This window comes from Odocoileus virginianus, chromosome 16 (assembly GCF_023699985.2).
Source record: "Odocoileus virginianus isolate 20LAN1187 ecotype Illinois chromosome 16, Ovbor_1.2, whole genome shotgun sequence".
In the NCBI taxonomy this organism is placed as follows: Eukaryota; Metazoa; Chordata; class Mammalia; order Artiodactyla; family Cervidae; genus Odocoileus; species Odocoileus virginianus.
The window spans coordinates 26,670,386-26,694,505 of NC_069689.1; the positions used below are offsets into that span (position 1 = coordinate 26,670,386).

Here is a 24,120-nt window from a genome sequence, read left to right on the forward strand (position 1 = left end):
ATTTGAGGATTAGGGGAACTGACCGTTTGCATAGTGGAAAGTCTGAATATAATTTTTAGCTAGCCCTCCATATCTGTGGTTCTTCCATATTTGCAGTTCTACATTCTCAGATTCAACCATCAGTGAATAGTATGGTTCTGTGTATTTACTACTGAAAAAAACCCATGTGTAAGTGAACCCTTGCAGTTCAAAACCTTGTGTTGTTCAAGGATCAATTGTATATTACTCCACAGTGTGGATATACCATATTTTATTCAGGTAGTTTAACAGGTGATCATCTGGATTATTTCCAATCTTTTATTATTGTAAAAAGTACTTAAGTGAATAGACTTGTGTCTATATTTTGCTTTTTGTTTTTGTTTGCCCAGTGATCTTTGGGATGGATTCCTAACAGTGTGTTTGCTGGATTAAAGAGAAAATACATATTTAATTTTGTTATATATTGTCACATTCCCTTGCATTGGGGTTGCACCATTTTCCATTCCCATCAGCAATTATGAAAGTGCCTACTTTTTTGCCACAGTCTCCTCAACAGAATACATTGTCAGACTGCTTTGCTGATTTATTAGGGTGAAAATGGCATCTCAGATAGTTTCTGTTTGACAATTAATGTTTTTTTAAAACTTAAATTTACAGAAGTACGTGGTTATGGAAAAAAAAAATTAACAGTATTTAAGTGCATAAAGTGAAAATGCTCCCGAAGTATCCCTGTATTCTCATTCACTGGGTTAAGTTTGATGTGACACACAGAGACAAATACGTGCATATACACATACACATGTAGATATTTGTTTTTATAAATGAGAATGCATGCCATTAACTCAGCTGTCTTCACTAGCAGGGAGAATGGGTAACTGGGGTAAGAGAGACACATATGTTCAGTTCAGTTCAGGTGCTCAGTTGTGTCTGACTCTTTGTGACCCCATGAACTGCAGCACGCCAGGCCTCCCTGTCCATCCCCAGCTCCCAGAGTCCACCCAAACTCATGTCCATCGAGTTGGTGATGCCATCCAACCATCTCATCCTCTGTCATCCCCTTCTCCTCCTGCCCTCAATCTTTCCCAGCATCAGGGTCTTTTCAAATGAGTCAGCTCTTCACATCAGGTGGCCAAAGTATTGGGAGTTTCAGCTTCAACATCAGTCCTTCCAGTGAACACCCAGGACTGATCTCCTTTAGGATGGACTGGTTGGTCTTCTTGCAGTCCAAGGGACTCTCAAGTCTTCTCCAGCACCACAGTTCAAAAGCATCAATTCTTTGGCACTCAGCTTTCTTTATAGTCCAACTCTCATATCCAACACCTGGTACTGTGTACCCATTTGTGCTTTCTGAATTTTGTAATGTATGATGTATAACCTATTTTAAAAAGATTTTTAAAAAATGACTGAGGACAAATACAAGTGTTAGGGGCACTCAGGTACCCTCAGAATTGAGATTATTTGTGGGGAGGAATATTTTCATATAATTGAGTTTTTTAAATTAATGTTAATAAGCACATTTTAGGAAGTATCTTTAAAATGTTGTTAGTAGTGTTGAGAAATAATCTGCTTTTCTAGTTTTACCACATAGACCCAAGTATTCGCATCACATTGTTTCTTGTTCTTTTCATGCAGAGGATACATGGTAATGGGCGACTCTTTCAACACTTCTTTATTCAAGCAGACCTTTCAAAGAGTTTTTACCAAAGATATGCATGGGCAGTTTAAAATGGGCTTTGGTGGTACATTAGAAATAAAGGTAAGAGCTAAAACTTGACATGTGTGGTATGTTACTAAGAGAGAAATTTGTATGCTTGATCATAATTTTAAAATACCATCAGTCAAATTCAATATATACTTTAAAAATAGTGGTTATTTTACATTGAAACCTGGAGTTAGAGATTTTATTCACCATAATACTGTTCATTATTAAACATATAATGAAATTTTACTTGAAATCCATAGATAATTGTTAAAAAATCATGTAAGTAAAATTTCCTTTGACTCCATTTTTTGTTTATATAGGGTTTAACTTTTTAAGGCTAGGTATACCTCATATTGGGGGCTTCCCTGGTGGCTCAGAGATTAAAGCCTCTGCCTGCAATGTGGGAGATCTGGGTTCGATCCCTGGGTCGGGAAGATCCCCTGGAGAAGGAAATGGCAACCCACTCCATTATTCTTGTCTGGAGAATCCCATGGACAGAGGAGCCTGGTGGGCTACACTAGTCCATGGGGTCGCAAAGAGTTGGATACAACTGAGTGACTTCACTTTACACTATACCTTGTATTATTGTGCTTTGTAGGTACTGTTTTTTACAAGTTGAGGATTTGTGGCAACCCTGTGTGGAGCAAGTCTGTTAGCACCATTTTTCCACCAGCACTTGCTTATTTTATGTCTCTGTCACATTTTTGGTAATTCTCACAATATTTGAAACTTTTTCATTATTATTGCATTTGTCATCCATGATTTTTGATGTTACCATTAATACCATAATTGTTTTGGGGTACCATGAACCATGCCCATTTAAGACAGTGAACTTAATCAGCAAATGTATATGTTCTGATCACTCCATCTGTCTCTCTTCCTCTTCTCAGGCCTTCATATTCCCTGAGACAATAATATTTTAAATTAGGTCAATTAATAACCGTGCAATGGCCTCTAAAGCATTTAAGTGAAAGAAAGAGTCCCACATCTCTCACTTTAAATCAAAAGCTTACTGAAGAAAATAAAAACAACTTACTGAGGAAGCCATGTCAAAAGCCAAGACAGGCCAAAAGCTAGGCTTCTTGGCACCAAAAATTTAGCCAAGTTGTGAAGGCAAAGGAAAAGTTCTTGAAGGAAATTAAAAGTACATGAATGATAGCAAAAAGAAGGTGAAATAGCCTGATTGCGGATATTTTTAGTGGCCTGAATAGAGGATAAAACCTGCTCTAACATTCCCTTAGGCCAAATCCTAATCTCGAGCAGGCCCTAACTCTCTTCAGTTCTTGGAAGGCTGAGAGAGGTGAGGAAGCTGCAGAGGAGAAAATCTGAAGCTAGCACAGAGTTCGTTCATAAGGTTTAAGGAAAGTATGAGAGTGCAAGGGAAGCAGCAAGTGGCGATGCAGAAGCTACAGGAAGATTATCCAGATCTAGCTAAGATAATTAATGAAGGTAGCTAATTAAAACAAGTTTTCAGTGTAGGTGAAATGGTTTTCTACTGGAAGAAAATGCCACTGAGAACTTTCATAGCTCGAGAGAAGTCAGTGTCTGGCTTCAAAGGACAGTCTTGACTCTCTTGTTAGGGGCTAATGCAGTTGGTGACTTTAAGTTAAGACTCATTTACCATTTTTGAAAATCCCTGGACCCTTAAGAATCTTCTCTCCAAGCCCTTTAAGTGGAACAGCATAGCCTGGATGACAGCATATCTGTTTACCGCATGTTTACTGAATATTTTGAACCCACTGTTGAGACCTACTGCTCAGAAAAAAAAGGTTCTCTTTTAAATACTACTGCTCACTGAAAATGCACCTGGTACTCCAAGAGCTCTGGTATAGATGGACAATGAGATTCATGTTGTTTTCATGCCTGCTAACCCAATATCCGTTATGCAGCCCATGGATCAAGGAGTAATTTCAACTTTCAGGTCATATTTTTTAAGAAATATGTTTCACAAGGTCATGGCTGTCATAGACGGTGATTCATTTGATGAATCTTGGCAGAGAATTCACCATTCTAGATGCCATTAAGAACATATTTGATTTGTGGAAAGAGGTAAAAAATATCAGCCTTAACAGGCATTTGAAAGACGTTTCAAGCCTCATAGGTCTCTGAGGGGTTCAAGACTTCAGTGGAGGAAGTAATTACAGATATAGTGGAAACAACTAGAGAACTAGAATTAGAAGTGGGGAATTAGAGCTAACTAGAATTAGAGCCTGGGGACTTCTCTGGTGGTCTAGTGGCTGAGACTGTGCTCCTAATAAGGGGGCCTAGGTTCCATCCCTGGTCAGGGAACTAGGTCCCACATGCGGCAAATAAGAGTTCATATGTTGCAACTGAAAGAAGTCACGTGACACAACTAGAAGATCCTGCATGCTGCAGTAAAGATCAAAGATCCTGTATGCTGCAGCTAGGATCTGGCACAGTGAAATAAATAAATATTTAAAAGAAAATGAAGCCTGAAGATGTGACTGAATTGCTGCAATCTCATAATGAAACTTGAATGGAGAGGAGTTTCTTCTTAAGAATGAGCAAAGAAAGTGGGGTTTCTTGAAATAGAATCTGCTGCTGAAAATGCTGTATAGATTGTTGAAATGACCACAAAGGATTTAAAGTATTATATAAACTTAATTGATGGAGCAGTGACAGAGTTTGAGAGGACTCACTCCAATTTTGAAAGAAGTTCAGTTAATGGGTCAAATGCTGTCCAACAGTGCTGCATTCTACAGAGAAATTGCTTGTGAAAAGAAGAGTAATTTGATGCAGCAAACTTCATTGTTGTCTTATTTTAAGAAATTGCCACATATATCCAAAGAGCTCTCATTCAAAACGATGCTGATGTGGAGTCCACCAATATGGAGGGCTGACTGTATATTCTTATTTTGCAGACCTCAAGGGAAATAAAGATTTCAGGAGCTATTGGACCCTGTGTGTCTCTCAATTCTAAAGGACCCTGTGTGTCTGAAAATGTAAGTCATGACCTTTTTTTCTAAAAATCATTAATTCTCAGGGCAGATCCAATAGAGACCTGGGGTGGCAGTATGTAGCATTCCTTTCAAAATTACTGTGTGGGCTGCTTTTCAGTAGAATGTGGTTCAACTTCCATTGGTATACCTCTGTTTGTGGTTGTTGTTTCCACATACTACTTTTCCCATCTGTCCCTAAATTAAAACTTTTGTACTGTCACTAGCCTTCTATTTTTTATGCCTAAGTTATTCCTTGCCCCATTGTGCCTGGGGGAAGGAAAGCAACTATTAACGATTTGGAAAGTTGGAGATTTCTAGAAGTCAAAATTAATCCCCCCATTTTTTTCATTAATAGAGGTTCCATTGGAGTAATTAAATTAGATTTAAGATTTTGAAAGTGAAAGTGAAAGTCACTCAGTGGTGTCTGACTCTTTGCAACCCCATGGACTGTACAGTCCATGAAATTCTCCAGGCCAGAATACTGGAGTGGGTAGCCTTTCCCTTCTCCAGGGGATCTTCCCAACCCAGGGTTATAACTCAGGTCTCCCACATTGCAGGCTGATTTTTTTACCAGCTAAGCCACAAGCTGAATTAATTCCTTTCTTTACTATTATTCCATCTAGGAGATGTATAAGGTGCTTTGAAATGGTAGAATCATGTAGCTGTGAAGAAAATGATGGAATAAAATACAAAGTGTGCAATCATCTTTGAAATGACACTTTAAAAATTAATTTTAAGCAGTTTGCATGGTAAAAATTTATATCTAAGATGTTTTCTTGGGAATTAGACTGCTTAAATTACACAGTTCTGATCCAAAGAACCTGTATTCATATATGTATGTGTGTTAGTCACTCAGTCATGTCCAACTCTTCATGACCCCATGGACTCTAGCCCACCAGGCTCCTCTGTCCATGGAATTCTCCAGGCAAGAATACTGGAGTGGGTTGCCATTTCCTTCTCCAGAGGACCTTTCCTACCAGGGACTTTCCCGACCAGGGATTGAACCCGGGTCTTCTGCATTGCAGGCAGATGCTTTACTATCTGAGCTTCTAAGGAAGCCCTGTATTCATATATGCGTATGTTAAATCACATGGAGAAGGAAATGGCAACCCACTCCAGTACTCTTGCCTGGAAAATCCCATGGACTGAGAAGCCTGGTAGACTACAGTCCATGGGATTGCAGAGTCAGACACGACTGAGCAACTTCACTTTCTTTGGGCTTCCCTGGTGGCTTAGATGGTAAAGCATCTGCCTGCAATGCGGGAGACCCGGGTTCTATCCCTGGGTCTGGAAGATCCCCTGGAGAAGGAAATGGCAATTTTCCAGTACTCTTGCCTGGAAAATTCCGTGGACGAAGGAGCCTGGTAGGCTACAGTCCATGGGGTCACAAAGAGTCGGACACGACTGAGCGACTTCACTAAACCACTATCTCTTTAAGTGGGTTAAATCATTGGATAGAAGGATAATGTTAGTTGTAATTACTTCATTAAATTGAGTATACTTTTAATGTCTATAATATGAGGAACTTATGCTAATACTTTTATAATTTACTTAGCAAGGATTTGAGTTACTTTTATTTGTGTGAAAACTGCTTAATTTTATTTCATGGCATATTTATATGATCTTAAAAAAAATCTTAGACATTTGACATTTATTGAATTAGTTAGAAACCTGAAGTAAATTTTTTCTCACTGGTATTTTTTTCTAGTTTCCCACCTTTATATATATATGCATGTGTGTGTGTGTGTGTGTGTGTGTGTGTGTGTGTGTGTTCCCACCTTTATATATATGCGTGTGTGTGTGTGTGTGTGTGTGTCCCACCTTTATATATATGCGTGTGTGTGTGTGTGTGTGTGTGTAGTGGTAAATTCCCACCCCAGTACTCTTGCCTGGAGAATCCCATGGACAGAGGAGTCTGGCAGGCTACAGTCCATGGGGTCGTAAGAGTCGGACACGACTTAGTGACAAAACCACCACCACCACCAGAGATAAATTATATTCTCTAGCTTTCAAATATGCTATGTTTTATTTTTACAGGAGATAGGAACAGGTGGCACTTGTCAGTGGAAGATATGTGGACTCAGTCCCACTACAACCTTAGCCATATATTTTGAAGTGGTCAATCAGGTATGACTTTTATATTTGAATATTGAAATGTATATTTGAAAACATAATTTAGGCCATGAGTATTTCCAGAGCTATGACCAAAAGCTTATTCTGTTTTGAAATTTTTCTTTGTCATTTTCTATTTCTCAAGGCTATACTCCTTTGGTGAGAGGACATACTGTATAATAGAGATGTCAGGGAGAGCTGCAAATACCCTTGGGCAGCCCAGCTTTTGGTCTTTTGTTTTATAACTGTAGCATAAATAAAATCTTAAATTCTGTTCTAGTTATGCATTTTTGTAGGTGGGTATCTAGTTCCTCCTAGGTGTCACAAGGTATATACTGATATATGAGTTCTTTTGAAAGAAAGTTTAAGATATAAAAATTTATAGAAGAAGATTGGAAGGTAAAGATGCCAGTATTTGGAAAGATATTTTGTTCTGCTGCAGGAGAACATTATCATATTAAAGAATGATATAACATATAAATATTGATATACCGGTAGTTATTGGGCATAAAATGAACTATGAAGTATCAGTAGTGAGCCTTCCTAAAATAGATGCAGTAATTTTTCTTTAACTATTAAAATTTGTGAAAAACATAGTGGCTTTTATTGATAGACAGTAACAACAACAACAAACAAGAATGTCTGTTGTCAAAGGGCATGAAGAAAGTTTCCCTTTTGACCATCTTGTTTCTGAGGATTATTATCATATATTGCTGTTGGTCTCTTCTTGTTAATGGTTTTCTGTTGGTCATCTGTTCATCATGTGATTATCTTCCTAAAGTCTCTGTTTTCATCTTATGTACTTAGGGGAGGAGAAGTTAGCTCAAGTTCTTTTTCTTTTGTTGAATTGTACTCAATTTAAAATGTTGTGTTAGTTTCAGGTGTATAGCAAAGTTATACATATATATTTTTCTATTCTTTTTCAGATTCTTTTCCCTTATAGGTTATTACAAAATATTGAGTATAGTTCCCTGTGCTATACAGTAGGTCCTTGTTGGTTGTCTATTTTATATATAGTAGTGTGTATATGTTAATCCCCAAATCCTAATCCCCCACCCCAACCTTCCCCTTTGGTAACCATAAATTTGTTTTCTATGTCTGTGAATTTGTTTCTGTTTTGTAAATAAGTTCATTTGTATCTTTTTTTTTTTTTTAGATTCTACATATAAATGATATCATATGACATACATGTTTCTCTGTCTCTCTTACTTAGTATGATTATATCTCAGTCCATCCATAATGCTGTAAAAGGCATTATTTCATTCTTTTTTTATGTTAGTTCCGTTTCTTTTTATCCAGTTACTGTTAGGCAGAATTGCCTCACACATGCTTTTTTTAATCTTTTAATTTCTTTACATTTCTCCCTTCATTTTGCTTTTTCATGTTTCTCTGAATTATATATTACTTGAAATTGGTTTACTAGCTTGACTCAATCACCTTTTATCCTTCATAATTTTTTTCCTCTCCCCAATCCATTTCTCTTTCATGTGGCAAATCACCATTGTTCTGTATGCCCTTGAAATAAGCATCCTTCTGATAGATTTTAGAATGAATTGTTAGTGCTAGGATATGCAATCCATGAGTACATGACAACATTGTAATAGACTTTGCTTAGATTCTACTCTTTTATTTTTATGCAGCATAATGCTCCAATTCCTCAAGGAGGGCGTGGTGCAATCCAGTTTGTGACTCAGTATCAGCATTCAAGTGGGCAGAGACGTATACGAGTGACCACCATTGCTAGGAAGTAAGTTGTATTTGTTAGAGATTTAATTATGTGTCATGCTCCCAAAACTGGCTTCGTATTTTGAATGACATTTTGGAATGAAGTTAGTCTGGAAAGGATTCTTAGATGAGGTGAGTCTAGATGTGAATAGGCTTTTGGTCTACTTTTGTCTGTCTTGGACTTGATTGTCTGGGTAGGAAGTGTTGGTCAGTATAAACTTAACCTGGTCTAGGTATGGTCTAGAAAATGCACACTGAAGGAAGGCATCATAGCTCTTCTTTTATTGAAATGTATTTAAAGTCCAGCTTCATTTCTGAAAACCATGAGACTGTTTTGGTGAGTGATGGACACGGCCTAATGTTTCAACAGAGTGTTGTGTTGGATGACCTGTTAAATAGTAGAGGGCAGTGTGTAGAGAGATTAGATTTAGTGTCCTGCTATAACTTTCCTCTTTGAATGAATGTTAAGGGAATATATTATTCTTTTGAACAAAAAATGCCAATTGAGCTTTCCTTTATATTTGTTCAGATTTCATGCTACAAACTTTGAAGTATTGATTCCTGGCAAATAGGTCAATTTATTTGTGCCCCCTCAACATATACACATCCCACCCCCACATGCATGTATAGCTTAATTTGAAATTCAAAGTATTTGCTTAAGGAAACAACTGAGCATGTCAAATTGAGGGATAGTTTACAAAGCCACTGGTTCAGACTCAACAAAAATGTCTTAGAAGGCAAAGAAACTGTTAGTAACTTGTCCAAATTAAAGGAGACTAAAGAGACATTACAACTAAAGCCAGTATGTGATCCTGGATAAAATCCTGTCCGGAAAATTTTTGCTATAGGGACGTTGTTGAGACAATTGGGGAAATTTGAATTTGGTCTACATATAGGATAATAATATTTTATCAGGTTTTTTTTCCTTTAACCACGGACTTTATTGTTTGAATATTTGCAACTATTATTCTATACACAAATTTTAATTTCATACAAAAGTCTAAATTCCATATTGCTAGGTCACTTCACTTTCCATTTTATGCCAAGTTTCCATCAAGAACTATTTCCCCAAATCCCAATCTCCAGATTGTGTGGAGGTGGTGGTGTTCAGTTGCTAAGTTGTGTCCGACTCTTTGCAATGCCGTGGACTATAGCCCACCTGGTTCCTCTGTCCGTGAGATTTTCCAGACAAGAATACTGGAGTTATATCAGTGTTTAACTTCATTAATTTTGTAACTGGAGGTGTATAAGGGAGCTTTTTTGTTCTTAGGAGATACACACTGAAGTATTTAAGGAGAAGGTGATATATCTATCTTTAATTTACTCTCACAGAGTTTGGCAAAAGAAAAAGTATGTGTGTATGAAGGAAGAGAGAATGGCAAAGCAGAATGTTACAGTGCTGACAATTGTTTAATCTAGGTGATGAATATATAGATTATTCTACTCATTGCTTTTATGTTTGAAATATTCTTAAAATGAAAAGTTTTAAAAAAGAGGTTAATCTTTCAAGAGAAAGGGAACTTTTGTTGTGAGAAATTTTTCATGGATTTATAGATCTTCAATTTTTTTTTGCACCGAATTTTTGAGGCTATTTGTAGAGAGATACCATGTGTGTTTTGGTGCCATTTATATCATTGTGTCTCACCAAAGCACCCACTCCTTCAAATTAACTTATCCTGGCCATTTTCAATAATCAAGTCTTATTTTTTTCCCTTTATTTATTAGAAATACGACTTTAGGGGCTGAGGCAAGTACATTTGTTAAGTGAATAAGCCATATGAAAGTAAAGGACTTAAGTTCCTGAGATACAGTCAAGTTATCCTGTGTTGTATAGAAAAAATAGCTTTGATCTTGAAAGTTTGGTTTGAAACTAGTGGTAAGAATCATAGTGAAGGAGTATTGAAAATACAGAAGACAGATTTTGCAATGTGAACAAACCCTTTAAACTTTAAGAATAAAATTTTAAATTTATGGTTAAATAACTTTAGGTAGTAAATTTATATGTGTTTGCTTGCTAATGTATTTTTCACTGTTGAACTGTTATGTTTTCAGGAGAAAAGTATTTCAGCAAGTGAATATCATGGTCGTACAAGTTGGGGAAATTCCCATTTAAAACAATTTTGCTTTTGAGAATTCCGTGGTGGTCTAGTGGTCCTAACCATTGGTACTTCAACTGCTGTGGGCCCTGGTTCACTCCCTGGTTGGGGAACTAAGATTCTGCAAGCCCTGCTGCATGGCCAAACAAACAAGCAACAGCTTTGGTTTTAGTTCTATGTTATTTTTTTAGTTAAAAAGTAATTAAAGTAAACTATTAGTATGATCACTAAGTGTTTAAATTGCACTAAAAATAACCTTTAAATCACCAATTCTTATTCCTTTATTCATTCTCATTGTTTTCTGCTTCTTGGTATTTCATTAGACTGAGATAATCTATGGCTATAAGTCACCTGGAAAATATTAAACAATTATTTGTCTACTTGAAAAAAAATTAAAAGCAGAGGAAGAAAGAAGAATTTGAGTGTTGCTGCCTGAGTTTTCTTGGGATCCCTTCTTAGAGCTCTGAGTCATATAAAAGTGGTTCAGCTTTTCACAAAGCTATAAGTATTGCCAGAATTGCTTAAAGTGAGGTACTTTAGGAACAGGATCAGCTGAAGTATTAAAAAACTCTGCCTGTGAAATGTTAGACAAACAAACAAAAGCTATTGATGGGTCTCCCCTTTATCAGCTTGACTGGATTAGCTTTATAGTGCAGGTGAGTTTAATAATTTGTGCTATTTTATATATAATATCAAATGAATCACTTAGACTAAAATTTTACTTATTATTTTTGATTGGTTTTATTGTGTCAATATGGAGAGAAAAGAATACATAATAATTTTAATTAGATAATTTTTATTACTAATAATTGAATTAAAGACCAATGAGAAAAAATTCTGATATTTTATTCATTTTCCAGTTTAGGAAATGGTAATTATTTAGTCTGGGAGAAAACTTTATTTTTTGTGTTTCTGTTTTTCTGTTTTTATAAGATTGAAGAAATGAATTTTTAAAATCTGATATACCAACCCATGTCAGTTCAGTTCAGTTCAGTCGCTCAGTCATGTCCTACTCTTTGTGAGTCCATGGACTGCAGCACACCAGGCCTCCCTGTCCATCACCAACTCCTGGAGTTTACTCAGATTCATGTCCATTGAGTCAGTGATGCCATCTAACCATCACATCCTCTGTTGTTCCCTTTTCCTCCTGCCTTTAATCTTTCCCAGCATCAGTCTTTTCAAATGAATCACTTCTTCACATCAGATGGCCAAAGTATTGGAGTTTCAGTTTCAGCATCAGTCCTTTCAATGAATATTCAGGACTGATTTCCATTAGGATGGACTGGTTGGATCTCCTTGCAGTCCAACGGACTCTCAAGAGTCTTCTCCAACATGACAGTTCAAAAGCATCAATTCATTGGTGCTCAGCTTTCTTTATAGTCCAACTCACATCCATACATGACTACTGGAAAAACCATAGCTTTGACTAGATGGACCTTTGTTGGCAAAGTAATGTCTCTGCTTTTTGATATGCTGTCTAGGTTTGTCATAACTTTTCTTCCAAGGAGCAAGTGCCTTTTAATTTCATGGCTGTAGTCACCATCTGCAGTGATTTTGAAGCCCGCAAAAATCAAGTCTGTCACTGTTTCCACTGTTTCTTCATCTATTTGCCATGAAGTGATGGGACTGGATGCCATGATCTTAGTTTTCTGAATATTGAGTTTTAAGCCAACTTTTTCACTCTCCTCTTTCAGTTTCATCAAGAGGCTCTTTAGTTCTTCGCTTTCTGCCATAAAGGTGGTGTCATCTGTGAATCTGAGGTTATTGATATTTCTCCCAGCAATCTTGATTCCAGCTTGTGCTTCATCCAGTCCAGCATTTCTTATGATGTACTCTACATATAAGTTAAATAAGCATGGTGCCAATATATAGCCTTGATGTACTCCTTTCCCGATTTGGAAGCAGTCTGTTGTTCCATGTCCAGTTCTAACTGTTGAATTTTCCACAGTTTGTTGTGATACCAACCCGTGTATCTGTGTGCATACACACACAGATAGTTATGCTGTTATTTTTATGTGTAAAGATCTTAATGTTTTAAGGAATGTGTTTGGAAATCTGCTGCTTCTGTGGTGACACTAGTGGTCAAGAGCTTGCTTGCCAGTGCAGGAGACATAAGAGACATGAATTTCATCCATGAATCAGGAACATCTCCTGGAGGAGGGCATTGCAACTCATTCCAGTATTCTTTCCTGTAGAATCCCATGGACAGAGAAGCCTGGTGGGCTGTGGTCCATGGCGTCGCAAAGAGTTGGACAGGACTGAAGCGCCTAGGCACATGCAGTTATTTTAGAGAATTTTATTAGGTTTGCATGTATTTTTCTGAAAAACAGTGAGTACTATACTGAAACTACTATTAGTGATTTTTTTAACCTAATTTTTCTAGGTAATACTGGAATTTTGAAATATTGAAGTAATTTTCTGTATCTTTTAAATTTAATTCTGTGTAATAGCCAACTAAGGTATCATGAACATAATAATTTAGCAGAAATTCTGTGTTTTCTTCTTGTTTTTAGCTGGGCAGATGCTCAAACTCAGATCCAAAACATTGCTGCATCTTTTGACCAGGAGGCAGCTGCCATTCTTATGGCTCGGCTGGCGATTTATAGAGCCGAAACTGAAGAAGGTCCAGATGTGCTTAGATGGCTAGACAGACAGCTCATCAGACTGGTAAGAAATAAACATACTGTTCTAAATAGGTATGCATTTATTTATGGTCAATATTTCCTGATAATTTCTTTCAAAGGTATTTGACAGTGTAACTGAAGGACTGTGTGAGGGACTACTGATCAAGTTGCTGAGAAAGGCATAGTAATGAATAGTAGAGTTGATTGATCTCTTCCAGTAAATGAAAATGCCTTTTTTCCTTAAAATGAAGGAGTGACAGTTATATAACCTATTATTATTTTGGGGGACTGATATCAAATTAATTCCCAATTTAATTGCTGTATTTGTTTTTACTGTATTTTTGCATTTTTCCTCCACTGTTGTGGTTTTAATTTTCTATTTTTAGTTTAGTGGAAGTTTGAAGAGAAATTAATTAGGATATAAAAATTATACACATTAACATACAAAACTTAGACAAGTCTTTATTATCTGTATCTAGGCTACCAAAGTATATGTTAGTAAAGTTACTAAGAATGATAATTATACTTGGGCTTTAACGTATCAGGAACCCATTACTTTCCTTATGACCTAGAATGCTTAGTTAAGTTCTGTTCTTAATGCTTCCTATTTACTCAGCAAATTCTGGCCTATAATTCCCTTGAAAGTACTTCTTCAATTCTTCCTTGAGTTTGGAAACTGTTGAGAACTCTCTTTGCTAGGCTATCAAATTTCTTTTTTTAGCAGGAAGTTTTTGTGTTCTTTGTCTAAATTTTCATGTATATTTAAAACATTATTGAGGGAACTAGTATTTGTTTAATAAAGTTAACCATTTTTGTAGCATCATCCAGTGCTTTCATTCTTTCACTTTTGAGGGCATTTTTATGCTGGTACCTCTTTGTGAAGGAAGCAGTGTTATGACAACATCAGCCTGTCTTTTTTTGACAAGAGTCATAAAACCTCTCTTGGAGCCAACCATTAATTGGACATCATCAGTACAAATGCCAGAATAGTTTCTCCAAGGTAGACTTTGGTTTCCATATAAGAAGATCAAAACTTTAAATATGTTTTGTCCTTTGCTTATTTAGGGCAGCAGAAAAGTCCTCTGGAATTTCACTGTTATTTAGCAACTTGGCATGACATTGGTGAAATCTGTTGACTTGTTCGCTTGAATAGGGATGCTGTTATTTTTCAGCCTATTATACAGACCTCTTCAACATCATGTAACATGTCATGAATGCATTCACTTTTTATATTGTTTTACGATGGAACCTTTTTAATTTCTCAGACTTCATCTTATCCTAGCATTTTACTTACTGTAATTTTACATGTGGTCATTATTAGGTTCTTATTCACTGTGTGACTTTTACTTTTCTAGATAATAAATTTTGCTCTGAAATATCTTGTTTCCTGAGCTTTTTCACTGATTGTGACTATGTAATTTTAACAAATGCTTTACTGCTTTGAGAATCTAAAAACTGAAGTAATCAGCACATTTATTTATTATATGGCTATGATTTGTATGTAAAGTACTTTTTCCGTTTTGCTGGAGCTATCACTGCATTTGTAGGTTATGACATATGACATAAAATTGAATAGTACAACTTGGGTTATCAACCGGTGTAAAACCCACTGATAAGTAGCCTTCAGTGTGAAGCTGGACTTTTTATGGTATAGTAATGGGACCAGGCACTTTAGTTGTGCTGTTTTAAGGAGGACTGCTTCCGTTATTACCATATTCTTATAGAGGTTAGGCTTTGACCCTTTGGGCCCATTTATGTGGCTGGCTTTGTGCATAACTAATTGCTGAATTAAAGACTAAAGTTTTTAAAAGTGTTGTTATTTTCTCCAAGAAAATTGTGTTACTGTCGATTTATTTGCCCAATCTTACTACTACTAAATAACTCAAACAGTGGATCTTTGATATACCTCCTTTTTGCTTCAGTTTTTTTTTTTTCTCATTTGTTATAGTGTTCTGTTTGGGTTGTAAATAAGAACTACTTCTCACACTTCCAGTAATTAATGCTAGGGCATTTGAGTGTTCAATAAAATTTTAAAAATAACCCAAAGATTAGAGATTTATGTATGTGTAGATTACACAAAGTTTATATTGTCATCTGTGGCATAGGCAATATTTATAAAAAATAAGTTAATATGTATTTAACTTCTGGATGAAAAAGGACTTTAAATATGAAACATATAATCAGGAGCCATTAAATAAAAATATTAAAAGATTTGTTACATTCAAATGAGACAAAAGTCTGTGTGGTAAAAATACCAGTAGCACAATTTATTACCAACATTATTACATGTATGGCAAAATGTGAAAATTTTCATATGTAAGAGCTATTGCAAATCAGTAGTATTTGGGTAAAAGATAAGCAAAGGCCATGGACAAGGAATTAGCAAAAGAAGGAATGCAGTGACCAATAAAAATGAAAACGAAAAACATGAAAAAGTTACTGATCTTCTAATAAAATCAAATGATGTGTGACATACTGGCTTTTCTGAAGAATCTTTTCAATGTGTTTGATGTTCTGGATCTCAAGTATATTTTATAGTTTAGACCAGTCCTTCCAGGAGAACTTTCTACAGTGGCAGAAATGTTCTGTTATTGGCACTGTCCATTATGGAACTACTACCGACATGTGGCTCTTGAGTACTTGAAATATGGCTAGTGCAACTGAGAAGCTGAATTTTAATTTAATTTTAATTAATTTAAATTTTTCATAGCTAGTGGCTTTTCATATTGGACAGTGAAAATTATTATCCTAATCTATAAGTTTCATCAGTGAAATGTCACTGGGGCACATTGATGTCAGAAATACTCTTATTCCCAGATACCAAGATGTATTTTCTGAGGATTAGTGCTGCAACTGCAGCTTTTTTATCCTTTGGATAGCTGTGGTTCTGAAATGATTTTTCCTGAAAGCCAAAAATGTGATCAAACCAATTATGCCTTTTATGTGCTCTTACGGCACAGATAGCTACGTAAATGATTTAGTTGAACATTCTAGGCTACAAAAGCCCTGTACTACTTTCAGCAGTGAATCTTTTGTTACTTTTTGCTTGTTATTTTTGCCCTTGATCATATGCAAGTACTATAGATGTCGCCAGGAAGTAGACCAGTTACATAAGTACTATAGAAACTTTTCAGGTCAGAGACTTTGCTGAAGAACAGAGGAAGCTACCATTTACTGGTGCTTAGTGTCAGCCATTGTGCTGAGCACTTTCTCCTGTGGATTATCTCAGTTATTTTGATGCCTTTTGTTATATTATCATGGAGAGTTTACTTCCTTATTGCTAGAGTATGTGTCTCCTGTATTGTCTTTTAATTTCTGCCTTTGTGTTCTTTCTTTACTGGTTTACCTGTTTATCTTGATTTTCTTTTCCTCAGTAGCTCTTTCTTTTTGGTATTTTTTCGAGTGTACCCAATTTTATACCATCATCTTGCCTTTAGAGCCGCTATGGTATCTTGACAGTACATCTTTCTGTCTGTAGACTATTGTCTTTTTTAGGTAGGGTCTTAGGTGGCACATATTGAGCTCTTTGGGCCATCACCCAGAGCTCTTTATTTGCTATCAGAGACACTTAGTTTAAAAAAATTCAGACACTTTTTAGGTGAGTTGTTCTGCACTGAAGCAAATGTATTGTTTGCTTCCAAAATTCAAATTTTTGTCTTTTTTTATAATCATTATCTTGGTAAGTCTATAAATAATATCCCAGTTTTATCCTGTGTCAAGTATCTGCCTCCTAAAGAGAATAACTTTTTAAAAATAGAAAACACATAGGCAGAAGTTTAACTCTGTGCCAGAGAATGTATTACTAACAAGTTTTATTTTATTTAGTGTCAGAAGTTTGGCGAGTATCACAAAGATGATCCAAGTTCCTTCAGATTTTCAGAAACTTTCTCCCTTTATCCACAGGTGAGTAGACAGGAGATCTGTGTTCTTAGTGTTGACAGTAGCGTTGGGTCTCACTTTTCCTGTTGCCTTTATTACTCATCTTACAGGATTATTCTTTTGGTTAGGTTTTAAGTTTGAGATAGCTAAGAAAATAGTATTATGGTTGAATAGTTAGTGAAAAGTAAGTAGTATTTTTATGATAACCTTGCATATAACATTTATTTGTGGTGAGTAGAAATTTACACCAGAACCTTATCAGGGAGCACAATTTGGTATGAAGCAGATTAGCTTTCCATCTGATAAAAGGGATCTAACTAATTGCAGTACTGCCGAAAGGAAATAATTTTAACAATCTGCTAGTCTTATGGTATCATTGCCTGAGGACAACTTTATGGAGACATCCCAGATAAATAGAAAAGAACCTTTATCTTACAGAACCTTTCTACTTGGATAGTGGAGTCTATCTGTCTGTTGTTTTGGTAGATACTCTCAAAAGTATAGGTTTATATGATGAGTAATAGAGATAATATTTATTCAGCTGAGTATATACGAAGTGCAAGTGATTTAGGAGAATAAAGATGGTTGACATGGATTCTGTTTTCAAGGAGCTTTCATTTTGAAGGATGAGATCTGAAATATATGTAAACAATGCAGAAAAGAAAGTGAGATACAACACTACAAGAGAGACACAATATTTAAAGGAAACTTTAAAGAATCCTTCCAAATGGATTATTTGGTATATCTTTATGGAAGAAGTGGTATTTTATTTTACCTTAACCTGGAAGGATGATTAATATTGAGATACGGAAATTCAAATTTTTGCTCCTCACAAAAACTTTGTTTAAATCTTCGACCTTCTCTTCAGAGATACTCTTATTTTTTGAAAATACTTTATTGATCTGTAACCTAGAAACTCCATGTTTATAGGGGGAGACTTCCCCAAGTCTCTGGTTGAGATTTTGGAGAATTAGAATAAGGCAGAGTCTACTTGTCTTAATGGAGAAGGGAATGGCTATCCACTCCAGTATTCTTGCCTGGAGAATTCCATGGATAGAGGAGCCTGGCAGGCTATATATAGTCCATGGGGTCGAAAAGAGTCAGGTACAGCTAAGTGACTGTCACTCACTCACTCACTTGTCTTAAGGGAGGCAACCCTTTTGTGTTTTGAGAATTCTCAGACCTCACTTCATATCAGAAAATAGTAAGGGAATTGAGGGCATTAGTCTAAGTTATTGTAGTTTAGTCACTAAGTTGTGTCCAACTCTTTTGTGACCCTATGGATTGTAGCTCCCCAGATTGCTCTGTCCTTGGAATTCTCCAGGCAAGAATACTGGAGTGGATTGCCATTTCCTTCTCCAGGGGGTCTTCCATCCCAGGGATTGAAACTGTGTCTCCTCCATTGGCAGGTGGATTCTTTACCACTGAGGCACCAGGGAAGCCCTTAGTCTAAATATTTGACTTAGATCCAAACAAGGGGTTTTTGTCCCTAGTCTTGTTTTTCTTTTGAGTCATCTCTATTACTTTTTAGTTGTTGTTGAGTTGCATTTTTAAGTAACCGATAAATATCATGGGTAAAATTCTGAGAAATACAATTTAGAATGTTCTTATTGTAAGTTGTTTTTTGTATTAATGGTTGTAATCAAATGTGTTCATAGTAATAAACTTCTGTTGTTGTATTAAAATCAGTAAAAGCTATTGTGCATGTTTTATCTTGTAGTTTATGTTTCATTTAAGAAGATCTCCTTTCTTGCAAGTTTTTAACAATAGTCCTGATGAGAGTTCATATTATCGTCACCACTTTATGCGTCAAGACTTGACCCAGTCTCTCATCATGATTCAGCCTATTCTATATGCTTATTCTTTTAGTGGACCACCAGAGGTAAGAGGGGTAGAAAAAGAAATTGGTTTTGTTACTGTGCTGTGTGCTATTAAAGTAAAACAACTAGGTCTTTCTTGAAATATAGTTATTAAATGTGAGAATTTAATTCAAGCATGAATATCTTCTTATTCATATATACTCTTAATATTTATGAGTGTTTACTATATGCTAGATAAAATGCTAGGCTATATTAGGAAATTATTAAAAAATAAACAGCTAAGAGGGACTTTTTATTTATTTAGAAAATTTTTTAACAGACTTTTTAAAAGATCATTTTGTCTAGTCATTTGGTTGATAAAAAACCCTACAGGGCTCATGACTAGTCTTATGTCTTTACCAGTGTCTGCAGGTGATGTTGGTTCTAGAAACTGTATTCCAGAGTTTACTGTCTGACAGGGCATTCTGTCTAAACAAAGCCTCTTGTTTAATACAGTCCCATTATCCTATAGTCTTTTGGAACGTAAGATACAGTTGATTATAAAGATATACACTCAGAAAAATGATAAAGCTATCTATTTTGCCTTCTTAGCAAACTGTCCCAATTATTTTAACCTATTTTCAAATAGATAGTTTTTCTGTTTCATGATTAAAACAATTTGTTTACTTAAAAGTATGTAATGACTATATTTGAAAATAATAACTTTAGGAAGGGTCAGTATAAAGAGAATATAATATCTATTGATTAATGATCTCTAATGCTGCCTTTATTCACTTTTGTAAAAAAATGGTGGTTAAAAAGTTATATTTTGTTGCTATTTTTTAAAGTAATTTGTCATAGTTTTTACTTTTTTAGAAAATACATTTTTAATTGGTCTAGCTATATATTTGGTCTCACAGTTGTTTGAATGAGGAAAGTAAGTTTTAGAAATACCTTTTTTAAAAAATTTTTTTTTTCATTTATTTTTATTAGTTGGAGGCTAATTACTTTACAATATTGTAGTCGTTTTTGCCATACATTGACATGAATCAGCCATGGATTTACATGTGTTCCCCATCCCAGTCCCCACTCCCGCCTCCCTCCCCATCCCATCCTTCTGGGTCTTCCCAGTGCACCAGCCCTGAGCACTTGTCTCTTGCATCCAACCTGGGCTGATGGTCTGTTTCACCCTTGATAGTATACTTGTTTCAATGCTATTCTCTCAGAACATCTCACCCTCGCCTTCTCCCAGAGTCCCAAAGTCTGTACTATACATCTGTGTCTCTTTTTCTGTTTTGCATATTGGGTTATCGTTACCATCTTTTTAAATTCCATATATATGCGTTAGTATACTGTATTGGTCTTTATCTTTCTGGCTTACTTCACTCTGTATAATAGGCTCCAGTTTCATCCATCTCATTAGAACTGATTCAAATGAATTCTTTTGAATGGCTGAGTAATATTCCATGGTGTATATGTACCACAGCTTCCTTATCCATTCGTCTGCTGATGGACATCTAGGTTGCTTCCATGTCCTGGCTATTATAAACAGTGCTGTGATGAACATTGGGGTGCACGTGTCTCTTTCAGATCTGGTTTCCTCTGTGTGTATGCCCAGGAGTAGGATTGCTGGGTCATATGGCAGTTCTATTTCCAGTTTTTTAAGGAATCTCCACACTGTTCTCCATAGTGGCTGTACTAGTTTGCATTCCCACCAACAGTGTAAGAGGGTTCCCTCTTCTCCACACCCTCTCCAGCATTTATTGCTTGTAGACTTTTGGATAGCAGCCATCCTTACTGGCGTGTAATGGTACCTCATTGTGGTTTTGATTTGCATTTCTCTAATAATGAGTGATGTTGAGCATCTTTTCATGTGTTTGTTAGCCATCTGTATGTCTTCTTTGGAGAAATGTCTGTTTAGTTCTTTGGCCCATTTTTTGATTGGATCATTTATTTTTCTGGAATTGAGCTGCAGGAGTTGCTTGTATATTTTTGGGATTAATCCTTTGTTGCTTCGTGTGCTATTATTTTCTCCCAATCTGAGGGCTGTCTTTTCACCTTGCTTATAGTTTCCTTTGTTGTGCAAAAGCTTTTAAGTTTCATTAGGTCCCATTTGTTTATTTTTGCTTTTATTTCCAATATTCTGGGATGTGGGTCATAGAGGATCCTGCTGTGATTTATGTCGGAAAGTGTTTTGCCTATGTTCTCCTCTAGAAGTTTTATAGTTTCTGGTCTTACATTTAGATCTTTAACCCATTTTGAGTTTATTTTTGTGTATGGTGTTAGAAGGCGTTCTAGTTTCATTCTTTTACAAGTGGTTGACCAGTTTTCCCAGCACCACTTGTTAAAGAGGTTGTCTTTTTTCCATTGTATATCCTTGCCTCCTTTGTCGAAGATAAGGTGTCCATAGGTACGTGGATTTATCTCTGGGCTTTCAATTCTGTTCCATTGATCTATATTTCTGTCTTTGTGCCAGTAGCATACTGTCTTAGTAATACATGCAAGTTGTAAACATCTGGAAAATGTCAAAAAATGTTTAGAAGAAAAATGGAATCCCACTGCCTGCTCCTGTCATATTTCAAACTCTCCATTTAAACCGTGAATCCCATTCATTTCTTTAGGCTTTGCATTTGAATTTATCCTTTCTCTTCTGCATTGTCACTTCTCTCATCATGATCATTCTCATTAACATAGAAACCTTAGTGTCACTCCTGTTAAACAAAAGCCCCTGGACTTCACTTTGTCTCTAATTGCTGCCTCATTGCTCTGGCCCCAGTCACAGCTAAATGCAGAGAGTTATTTGTTGTGTATATGTTCCCACGTTACATTCTCTTCTCAACCTAGATTAGTCAGACTCTTGTCCCTGAGATTATTCTGAAACAATTCTTATCAAGGCCACCAAGCCCTCATCTTGCTGGAACTCACAACAGCGTTTACCCAGTGAGGACTCTGCTTGAAAATCTTTTGCTCTAGGCTTCTCCAAGGCCTACAGCACCTACTGGTTTTCCTCCTCCTCATTGCCTGTTCCTTCTCAGACTCCCCCTGCTGGCTTCTTGCTGTCTGAACGCTAAATGTTGGTGTGCTCTGGGCTCCCATCTCTGGCTTCTCTAGATTCCCTTGAAGCAGTGCAGTCTAATCATAGCTCTAATTGCCATCTTCATGCATGTGATACCCCAGTTTATGTCAGTTCAGGCTGTTTCCTTCTATTTCATATTCAGAACTGTGTTTCCATCTCCAAATGTTGTCTGTCCCAAGCCTTTCCCCTCTCACTCAGTGGTGCCTCACAGCATCAGACTTAGGAGTCATCTCTGATTTCCTATGACTAGACTCTAGTTTCAATTGTTATTTCAGTTTAGTGATTCCTCAGAAAATTAAATTGAAACATCCTTTAAGAATTCATAATAGCAAGAGGTTTTAAGTAGTAAGATAATGCATTTTAAAAATTTAAAAGATCCTCAAAAGATGAATTTTTATTTTTAAGTAATTAATTTTTTCTTCTTCCTCTTTCATTATTATCCTCACATCAGCCGGTTCTTCTTGATAGCAGCAGCATTCTTGCAGATCGTATTCTCCTCATGGATACGTTTTTCCAGATTTTGATTTATCATGGTGAGGTAAGATTCCCTTGTGTTTAAAGCTATGCGCATAGTTTCAGTAAAGTCTTTTAATTCGTATTGTTAGAAGCTTCCCTCCCTTTACTATATGACTAGTGTCTCTGTGGTAAGTAAGCTTTATTTCCATTTTTATTAAGTTACGTGTAAAATGTGATTCTTCCTTTTGTGAATTTTTCAACTTAATTTGCAGTTGACCTGTCTGTGGTTATTTTGTCTGTTTGCACATAATTGGAGAAATGAATTTTATACAAAGCATAGCTGTGAAAGTTGGGTTTTACCTGAAGACATTGAGAAGGGAAGAGTCAGTAGGTGGGCTTTCCTTTTTCTTATTTCCTGTGACCATTTAAAAAGTGTTCTGGGGGAAAAAAAACAAACAAAAAAAAATAAAATAAAAAGTGTTCTGGGACTTCCCTGGTAGTCCAGTGGTTAAGACTCTGTGCTCGCAGTGCAGGGGGCCTAGGTTTTCTCCCTGGTCAGGGAGCTAGAGCCTGCATGGTGCACCTAAAACCCGACACAGACCCCCTCCCCACCCCCCAGATATTCCACAGGAAGTATTTAAAGTAAAAAGAAGTATTTCAGTTGATCTTAAAGATTCATTTAAAGCACAAGGTAATTAAAACTTATAACTTAATTGGATTGGTAAATGATTGAAAAGAGCAGACTATTTGAGTAGCAATTGAGTTTAATCTAGGTTATTTAGCGTAACTCTATTCATTCCTGTATTTATTCATTCAGGCAGTATTTAAGTGCTTCCTCTGTGTAAGAAAGCACTGAAATCTAGGTGCTTTGAGAGATACAGATCTTCTTTTTCATAAACTTATACTCAAGCTTATAGTCTAGTATTTAGGTAACTTGTGCAGATATATTTTTCCAGTGTTATAACTGTAAATGATTTTAGATTTGCACTGTAATAGGGAACGGGCTTCCCAGGTGGCGCTAGTGGTCAAGAACCCACCTGTCAGTGCAGGAGACATAAGAGACATAATCCAGGGTTTGATCCCTGGGTTAGGAAGATGCCCTCGGGGAAGGCAAAGCAACCCACTCCAGTATTCTTGCCTGGAGAATCCCATGGACAGAGGAGCCTGGCGGTCTGCAGTCTATAAGGTTGCTAAGAGTCAGATGCCACTGAAGTGACTAGGCACGCATGCACTCAGGGAAGACCTTATTCAAAATATCACTTTAAATATATGGGACTTTTAAAGACCTATTGATGATTATTTTTAATTGATACCAGTTACTAGAGCTATTTAACTTTTAAAAATAATGCCTCTGATACTAGCTCTGTGACAGAGCTAGGTTTTTTATTATTTCTTTTGTCTTTCGGTGGTTTTATTTCTTCAAATAGCTCATTAACGTGCATAAATGAGAAATCAGAAATTCAGATGACTGTTCCTCTGTTAAATATAGAGATATAAAGATATGCATTGATTGACTCAAGTAACTTAGAAATCAAGCCAGGTTAAATCTTTGGATGATTTAATTAAATGGTGTTTTGGAGTCATTTACCTTAATAAAAGTTGATTAATAAGATCATTATTTTTGCCTTAAAAATATTGATTCAGATGCTCTTTTATAGGTATATTATCTTTATAATATTATTGCTATTATTATTAGAGTTTTTACTTTTATA

The 24,120-nt window shown here is 36.1% G+C and overlaps 1 protein-coding gene across 1 annotated transcript in view; it reads left to right on the forward strand.

Moving 5' to 3' along the window:
• Positions 1 to 24,120, forward strand: part of SEC23A (SEC23 homolog A, COPII coat complex component) — a 57,952-nt gene that overhangs the window by 20,768 nt on the left and 13,064 nt on the right. Inside the window, exons 10-17 of the mRNA XM_020916574.2 lie at positions 1,612 to 1,735; positions 4,564 to 4,644; positions 6,679 to 6,768; positions 8,394 to 8,500; positions 13,088 to 13,241; positions 17,024 to 17,101; positions 18,798 to 18,959; positions 22,404 to 22,490. Coding sequence (XP_020772233.1) covers positions 1,612 to 1,735; positions 4,564 to 4,644; positions 6,679 to 6,768; positions 8,394 to 8,500; positions 13,088 to 13,241; positions 17,024 to 17,101; positions 18,798 to 18,959; positions 22,404 to 22,490 — 883 coding nt within the window. The remainder of the gene's footprint in view (positions 1 to 1,611; positions 1,736 to 4,563; positions 4,645 to 6,678; positions 6,769 to 8,393; positions 8,501 to 13,087; positions 13,242 to 17,023; positions 17,102 to 18,797; positions 18,960 to 22,403; positions 22,491 to 24,120) is intronic.